The 9,530-nt window shown below is 38.5% G+C and overlaps 1 protein-coding gene across 8 annotated transcripts in view; it reads left to right on the forward strand.

Moving 5' to 3' along the window:
• KLHL7 (kelch like family member 7) overlaps positions 1-9,530 on the forward strand; it is a 59,498-nt gene that overhangs the window by 31,582 nt on the left and 18,386 nt on the right. For all 8 annotated transcript variants that reach the window (XM_061165060.1, XM_061165062.1, XM_061165066.1 and 5 more), the window contains one exon: positions 3,937-4,079. In XM_061165060.1, coding sequence (XP_061021043.1) covers positions 3,937-4,079 — 143 coding nt within the window. The remainder of the gene's footprint in view (positions 1-3,936; positions 4,080-9,530) is intronic.

Consider the following 9,530-nt stretch of genomic DNA (forward strand, 5'->3'; position numbering starts at 1 on the left):
TCTATATTTACTAAAAATATCTTAGATGAGTATAATAATAAACATTTTTCATGAGTGGCAATAGCATAAAACAGTGCATGGTATAATACCTTTTGGCTCCAGTTAAGGTGTTGAGGGGGGGAAAGGGTATGAATCAAGAACATATCCCTTAAGGGGTGATGGGAAAAGAACTGGAAAAGGAGAGTTCACCCAGGCTGCTATCTTTAAAACCAAGGTGTAGGGAGTTTAAAGAGGTAGATTATAGGTAATACTTGATTTTCTTTCACCTCCCTGTACTTAAAGAAACTAAGACCAAGAAGACACCTTTAGATTAGTGCTTTCATTATGTGGATTTCATACGTGTTAATATTGGACTTTTGTTATATCTTTATTTGCATACTGTGTCATATTTCTGGTTTCACTGGGTGGAGACCTGCATCTGTTTATTCACACATGGAGTAAGCTGTTGAAGATAAATTAGCCAGTCTAAATGAAGTATAGTGTTTAGTTCTTATGTGGATTCTGAATTGACTCAGACACAGAGTATCTGGATTATTCCAGAAATCCAGCCAAGTGTGGGGTTAGGCTCTTGAGCAGGAATCTTTGTTACATTTTCTTTTTTTCTTTGTTTTGTCTTGTTCTAATGGAGAACAGTTCTACAACTCCTTGACTAGGCACAAGCAGGTTTGAAGCCTGAATAAAGCTCAGTGGAGAGAAGGCCTCCCTTCCTCAGACTGTCAGTTACCTCCCTACCATGTGACCTAGAGGCTGCCTTCTGAGAGTAGAAGAAAAACAGAAAAGATGATAGGAATACAGAATAAAACTAAACTGAGAGAATTTACGACTAAAAGAAAATGAGTCCTAAAATGAAGATCACAGTCAAAGCCACCACAAAGGGTCAGACCAAGTTCTTACTCAGAATCTTCAAATGTACCTGCCTCTCAGAGGATTAACTCCCAAAGGAATAAGCCTAAGGAGCAAGGTGCTTCTCAGGGAAAGGTCCCAGAGAGCTTGTCCTCAGCCCTGTCCTGGGAGAGAAACAGCCCATCAGTGAAGGAGCCACAGTTTGTGCTTTCTCCGGGGGTGGACACAGTTGGCCACAGTCAGCTACTTGCAGCCATGGCCTGTTGCTTGGAACCTTCCCCTCCTGTATCTCTCCTTCCCCACTGCCTGTGTTCTCTTGTTGGGAGAATTGTGTTCATAGATTCCACAGGACACATCCGCCCTGTGTGGAGCCCTCCTAGAGCAGTGGCTCTCAAACCCCACAAGATCTGTTCTGGGGTAGTGTTCAATAATTTGGATTTCTAACAAGTTTCCAAGTGATGCTGCTGGTCAGGGAACTACACTTTTGAGAACTACAGTCTTAACATCTAGAGTGGGAGAGGAGGGCATGAGGAAAAGTGTCTTTTTTACAGTTGTAAAGGATTGTGAAAAAACAAATCAAGAATATATGACAGAAACCAAATGTGACTTACAGAGCCCAGAATATTTGCTATCTGGAGAAGGTTTGCTGACCCCTGACTGAGGGTGGGTATCTGAGTCTTGGCTGCTGAGTGTGCCAGCTGCTCTAATGCACATTGCTTCTACTGATGCTCTAAAGTAGAAAGAAATGCTAGAAATACTGATACTGATTTTCATTCATTCACAACCTGTATTCCTCTTATAAAAGCCCAACACAGCATCATGAACAGAAGTGTTTTCTGCATGTATTGAAGATTGCTTATCTTATTTTACTTTTGAACTGGTAATACTGTACATCATACACAGTTCAGGGTAGATAGTGAAAAGTCTCACTGGAGGTAACCATTATTATCTTGTATATCCTTCTAAAAGTAGTCTTGAATCTGTGCACACACAGTAATTTATTGACAAATGCTTATATATATTATGTGTAAATATATATAAATAAAGATATAAATTTTTAAAATAAATAATGTCACACTCTGTGTACTCTTCTATGTCTTTCTCCCTTGCCTGCCTTCCCATCAGCTTGTGGGATCTTGGTTCCCCAACCAGGGAATTTTCCCATCTTGCTTTTTTCCATTCCACATTATTTCTTGGAATTCATCCTATGTGTACATATTACCCTTCCTTGTTCATCTCAATAACCATATTTAGTATTCCAGTGTGTGGATAACCATAATTTTTAACCACTTCCCTGACAATGAACTTTAGGTTGATAAAATCCTAAAGGGGGAAATAGCTGGCTCAAATATGTGAAATAATTTCACAGATAATTTGCACTCATCCACATTCCCACCAGCAGTGTAGGAGACTGCTGCTTCCTTTATCATACCCTGTGTTCCAGATAGTTTGATCTTGTGCAGTCTGATGTATGAGAACGTTTGATTTTAATTTGTATTTCTCTGACTAGAGCACATGAGCATCTTTTCATATGTTTCAGAGTTATTTGTAATTAGTTCTTTTTCTATGAACTTTGTTCAGATACATGATCTAATTTTCTGTCATTTGATCATCATAATGTTATTGAGTATCTTATATATGTCTTTTATATGATTTATAAATTCTTTTCTAGTTTGTCATTGTTTTTTTCTTTTAACATTTACTTATTTTTTTGACTGTACTGGGTCTTAGTTGCTGCATGTGGGATCTAGTTCGCAGATGAGGAATCGAACCTGGTCCCTCTGCATTGGGAGCGCAGTCTTAGCCAGTGGACCACCAGGGAAATCCTGCCATTGTCTTTTAATTTTTCTGTTTTTTTCTTTTTGCCATGAAATAATTTAACTTAAAATTTTGTAGTTCTGAATTTTTTTTTTTTTTTTTTTTTAGCTTCTGTGTTATTTGTCTTTTCTTAGGCTTCCTTGGTAGCTCAGACGGTAAAGCGTCTGCCTGCAATGAGGGAGACCTGGGTTCAATCCCTGGGTTGGGAAGATCCCCTGGAGAAGGAAATGGCAACCCATTCCAGTACTCTTGCCTGGAAAATCCCATGGATGGAAGAGCCTCGTAGGTTACAGTCCGTGGGGTCACAAAGAATCCGACTGAGCGGCTTCACTTTCACTTTCAGGCTTCCTCATTCTGAGCCTATTTTTTTAAACTTTTCCTATTTTTCTTTTAGTTCATTTATAAGGCTTTTTTGTAAAAAAAAAAAAAAAAAAACATTTTACCATATTCTGTTGATTTGGAATTTGCTTTAGAGTAAAATATGAAGTTGGGTATTTTCTTCATATCACTGTCTATCATCATTTATTGAATAATATACTTTTCCCACACTGATTTGAAATGACATCTAAAGTTTTTAATCATTGAGTGTCCCTTGACTTGACAAAATTAAGTAATTGCTGAAAGAAAGATTTTAGATCACAGTAGTTATGAATCTTCATTGCATTTTAGGATCATCTAAGCAGTAAGTACTTCTCCAAGTTTTATGTGCATCTGAGTTACTTTCAGATTTTGTTAAATATGCAGATTCTAATTCAGTAGCTCTGGGATTCAGTATTTCTAACAAGTTCCCAGGTAATGAAGTGGCTGATCTTTTAACCACATATAAGGGGCAATACCAGTGCCTCCATCCTTCCACCAGAGGTTTTGATTTAACTGTGCTGAGATAGGCCCAGCGATAGTTTCTGAGATTTTTCTAGGTGACTCTAATGTACAGTGAAGATTGAGAACTGCTGGGTTAGGAGATCTGAATTTCAATAATTAATATTATGGCTCCTGTTGCTTGAAAAGCCAGATGATTCACTGATATTTCCTAAGTGGGTAGGACAATCTTAGCATTAATGGTGATGACGGAGAATAATAAATTGATTAGCACTCAGATTATTATACATTTCTCCTGCCTCATTCCCACTCACTCTTTCCATAAATGTTAGAGAGAGGATAGAAAAAAAAAACGGTTACAGAAATAAGAGTACTGCTTTGTTTGGGTGTTTCCTTTTCAAAGTAAGTATTAAAGTGCCTGAAGTTCTTGAAGAGTTGCCATGTATTTTTCTCCAGGTGGGATGAGGTATCATCTCCTTTCTCCAGAGGATCGAGAAGAACTGGTAGAAGGCACAAGGCCCAGAAGGAAGAAACATGACTACCGCATAGCCCTGTTTGGAGGCTCCCAACCACAGTCTTGTAGATATTTTAACCCAAAGGTAACTAACTTTTATCCTTGTTTTTGTTTGTAAAAGCACTGAGCAGATAGACCGGCACCTACCACCGATAGTAATGCCTCAGAGATGTTATAGTTTATGGTGTTCTTTCATAGACCTTATGAGATACATAGTTAGATCTCATTTTACAAATAAGGAAACTGAGGCTGAGTCATATTTCAAATGTCTCTGTGACTGCTCTGGAGTGCTACATAGTAACCATTATCAAAGAAAAGGGAAAGCAGTTTTTCTGATTTGTTAGGAACTCCTTGCATTCATCTCAACTCCTTTCTTTACTTATGTGCCACTTTGAATGAAAATCTGCTTCTGGAGCTATGGGGTTTTTTTTCCCCTTTAGTAATTATGTTTGAATATAAAAGAATACAGTCTTTCTAGAAAATGTGAAAAATCTAGACCATCATGAGGAAAAAGATAAAATTATCTTTAGTCCAACCATCTAGATATTATTACCAATTTTAATGTGCTTTACATTATGCCAGTTGGGCAGCAGAGTTTGAGTCATAGGTCTAGGAACACAATTTTTAAAAATAGATTATGAGAAAGTCCATTCATATTTCTATCTCTTGTTTCTTAGACCTGTGACTTTTGGCTGTTGGAGAGATAATACTACAATTTGCTATTGCAACATATATTGGCTAAGCAGAACACATACCATAATCTTAAAAAGATAGCACCTGACCTTGCAAGATGGTACCCAGAGCTGATGTTGAGTCTCAGCACTTAACGATCTCGTTCATCATCTTATAGGCCCATTTTTTGTTGATGATAGATACCTGATGAGTCCAGAGCATCCTTTACATCAGGATACTTCTGATACTACTTTCTCTGAGAAGTGGGTCCTTGGAGGCTTTCTATATAATATGATAGTGGTGATACACATATGGTAGTATTGTGAAGAGTGCAAAAGACAGCATGGGCCAGTCCAAATCCAGAATAAACATCAATTCCAATGAGGACGGAGCTTTGTCCCTTCAATAATGGGACGTTCCAGTGTAGTTAGCATGGCATTAGGTAACTAACTAGTTCCCTCAAGGTATGATAACAAATCAGGTTCTTAAAATCGGTCAGTATTGCCCACAAAGTGGGTGCTAGCCAGTAGTGGATAGCCACGTAGGCCTCAGGTAAGGAAGGGCCATTAGCTGGTTTTTTGGGCTGTTTTTTTTTTTTTTAACTTTTTATTTTATATTGGAGTATAGCCGATTAACAATGTTGTGACATTTTAAGGTGAACAGCAAAGGGACTCAGCCATACATATACATGTATCCATTCTCATAAAGGTTCATTAACTTCTGTAGCCACTGACTTACGTAGATACTGCATGCATCTGTCACTGCACTGTAGCCACTCATAAGCCCGTTGAGTAAGCATCACATTGGGGAGGAAAGATGCAGACACAGTCCTCTCCACATGATTACTAAGACTTTGCTGCAGCTGTGGGCACTCCAGTAAGAATTCATGTGGGCTTCTACTTTATCCTTCCTCAAATCCCCTTGTCAGCATTTTTTCATTCTTGCTTATTTCAGGTCTATAACCATCTGGGTAAACCATTAGTCACTGTCTGACAGTTGATAAAAAACTGACCTGAGGCTTCCTCTACTGAATGACATAATGAACAGTTGAAGGAACTGCTTGAAAATCTGCCATATCAGGATGTGTCTTTTCTGTATTATCCCTCAGTACCATTCCTGAAGGGACTGTAATGCTTAAGCTAGTACTTTTGGCTAGTACTATCACAGATGAACCAAGCACAGATCTCTCAAATTTGTCAGTTGATGTGTAGAGACCACCTCCAAGAACACATAACCCTGGGTGAGGGAGAAGGCCTACTAAGGAAGGGTTGTGATTATACCATTTGGATGTTCTGTGCCTTTGAGACCTCCAAAAGCCCAGTTCTGTGTCTAAATACTAGATCATGGATTGAAACCATGCTATTGGTGATGTGGTAGGTCAGGTAATACTATTCAAAATGGGTTAACAATATGCTCACCTGGTTTCCCTTGGTGTCAGACATTTGCCGTCTGTCAGACCCTAGTGGCCAGCCAGGAGCTATTTACTGAGAAAATGGTACCTGCCTAAAGTAGGTTGGCCCTGCTCTAGAATCCCAGGGGTGTACTCTGTGATCATCTTGGGACATGCCTCAAGTTATAAGCAGCAACTCAATGCCCTCGGGTCACAGGCTCGCCTGAGCAGCTGAGCTGTACTTCTGTCACCTGTCCCACTTAGAAAGCTGCTCCAGGTTTTGCTCACAACTGGCAGCTTTTTGGTTTGCCCAGTTAGAGTGTAAATGTAGGACACCCAAACACAGGATATGTGTCATCTGTAAAGTGTTAGAAGATGCTTGGGGCAACAAGCTGTCCTTCATTTCCAAGGGGTTATACCAACGTGATGTAGATCAGGGCTTGGCTAACTTTTTCTAAAAGAGATAATAAACACTTGCAGCTTTATAGTCTACATATTCTCTGCTATAACTGCTCAAACTGATGCTGTAGCCAGAAAGCAGCCATAAGTAATACATAAAAAAATGGGCATGGCTGCATTCCAATCAAACTTTATTTACAGAAACAGTCAGTTGGTTGGATTTAGCCTGCAGTTTGCCAACCCCTGCTGCAGACCTGTGGACATCTAGGAACTCTGTTATGAGCAACACCATACTTTAGGAACTTTTGTTTTGGGAACACTTGTCTTCCCAAGACATGTGGGATCCCTTCTATTTTCTGTTCATTTCTGTTTCCAGAACTGATCAGTGTTATAGGCATCCACATAGGAGATCTTTGGCAAGGGGAGATAGACCAGGGCTCCTGCAGCTGAGATTATAGCATAGAGTTAGCGTCTAGAGATCTTGAAGTCAGACTATGAAATAACTTTATCTTCTCTGTCAGTTGAAAAGAAATTCCATCTAATGATCTGGGTAGATAGTAACAGAAGTACACACTAGCCAGAGTGTAACCTATAGACCAAGTTTGAATGGTTGCTTCAGTCTGGTCCAGTGAGGAGACCTCACCTGGCCCTCATGCAACAATCAGGAGTCACCAGTCAGTTCAGCTGCTCAGTCGTGGCTCTTTGCGACCCCATGGACTGCAGCACGCCAGGCTTGCCTGTCCATCATCAATTCCTGGAGCCTGCTCAAACTCATGTTCATTGAGTCGGTGATGCTATCCAACCATCTCATCCTCTGTCAATCCCTTCTCCTCCTGCCTTCAATCTTTCTCAGCATCAGGGTCTTTTCCAATAAGTCAGTTCTTCCCATCAGGTGGCCAAAGTATTTAAGTTTCAGCTTCAGCATTAGTTCTGCCAGTGAATAATATTCAGGACTGATTTCCTTTAGGATGGACTGGTTGGACCTCCTTGCAGTTCAAGGGACTCTCAAGAGTCTTCTCCAATGCCACAGTTCAAAAGCATCAATTCTTTGGCCCTCAGCTTTCTTTATAATCCAACTCTCACATCCATACATGACTACTGGAAAAACCATAGCTTTGACTAGATGGATCTTTGTCAGCAAAGTAATGTCTCTGCTTTTTAATATGCTGTCTAGGTTGGTCATAGCTTTTCTTCCAAGGAGCAAGCATCTTTTAATTTCATGGCTGCAATCACCATCTGCAGTGATTTTGGAGCCCCAGAAAATAAAGTCTGTCACTGTTTCCATTGTTTCCCCATCTATTTGCCATGAAGTGACGGAACTGGATGCCATGAACTTGATTTTCTCTGAATGTTGGGTTTTAAACCAGCTTTTTCACTCTCCTCTTTCACTTTCATCAAGAGGCTCTTAGTTCTTCTTCGCTTTCTGCCATAAGGGTGGTGACTCATATAACCCACAAAGGATATATGCTGCCAGGTACCAAAAAGACCTCCGGGGAAGGAGTGGGCAGGTTAGAGTGGTTAAATATCATCATATTTGGACTGTCCCTGTGACCTGCTTTTGGGTCATATATCTATCTACAGTCCAGAATATAGGCTGATTTTTTTTTTTTCTTTAAAGACATCTGGTTTCCTTCCTTAGTAGAAGACGGAGTGAATGGCAGGTACCATAAGGCTGGATGGCCTGTGCAGCACCGTGCAGTAGGCACAACGTCAGTGTGCTTAACAGGTTGATACACCTACACATCTGTTTCATACTACGTAATGTTAAGACTGTTGACATTTCAGTGGCTATTTAATTTCACTGTTTTTTAATTTTTCAGGATCCTTCTGAGTCAGGAGCAGGAAACTTACCAGTTCTTTTTTTTCCCCCCAAGGAAAATCTGAAGTCATAGGAGCTTAAATTATAATTCTATGAACCACAGCTTTCAGGTTGATGATAGTTGCATCCCTCCTAACTTTGGTGTTGATTTTGACAGTTAAAAAAGCAATTCAAGTATGTTTTGGTAAATACTTTATCTTATAGTAGATGTCTGGTTTGATGTACAGAGGTAGAAGGAGAATACTGATTTCATTTGGGACACAGCATTGTTTTTAGAGTAAGGCAAATATAGAATGACTACTAGCACATGTTTCTGGTCTGTAGTTGTAATAATTTCCTTGATTTTTTTTTTATTGAACAGTTGAAAAAAGATGAGTGTGCTGCACGAGCCTGGAAATGAGACTGTAACTTCAGAAATCTCATTTGATGTCTTGCTTTGCTTTTATAAATGGCACATACTTGGTGCTCTTCTGTATACTCAATCACAAGTTCTTAGACTTACAGTGGAAAAATTTAAATAATTGAGGATATAACTACCAATATAAACATTCTTTTTTTTTTTAACATTCTTATTTCATCAATTATTACTTGTTTCCTAATGTTAATACTATTAGCAACCCATTATAATATTTATTAAATATTTCTGTTGGAAGTTCCACCCTCTCCTTTCTTTTTGCTAAAAACTACATCTTAAAAATTTTTACCATTTACTCTTATTTCGTATTTTAATATAAGTTGATTGTCTTTATTTCTAATATTAAAAGTCAGGAGACTGATTTCTCTATAAGTTATTATTTACCTTGAATCTCCAAAGTGAACATTATTTCATCTTCCATTTCAAGTAGACTGCTTAATAATAAATACTGTATAGGAATTGTTTTAAAATTCTTGAATTTAACATTTTCAGAGATGTTAAAATGGTTCTATCATTGACATGTATCCTATACCTGTCTCAAATGAATATTTTCACTGATCTCCTTCAAAGAGACAATTTAAGCAGTACTACTTAATTGAATTATCTAGAATTAAGCAGTATCCCTATAAAGTGTTGTTTTTAGATATTTCTTGGATATCACTCATGAGAAGCAGCAAATATTTATATTAATTGCTGGTTGAAAGATGATAAGAAAAATTATTAATATTTTTTCTAGTAGATAAGTAGATAAAATAGTAGAAATCTTGGGTTGCTATATTGAATTGAAATGATACTGTTCTTGTCGTGGTCCTTTCATGAATTTTGCTGAGTCTTCCCCTTC

The sequence above is a fragment of the Dama dama genome, chromosome 18, assembly GCF_033118175.1.
Source record: "Dama dama isolate Ldn47 chromosome 18, ASM3311817v1, whole genome shotgun sequence".
In the NCBI taxonomy this organism is placed as follows: domain Eukaryota; kingdom Metazoa; phylum Chordata; class Mammalia; order Artiodactyla; family Cervidae; genus Dama; species Dama dama.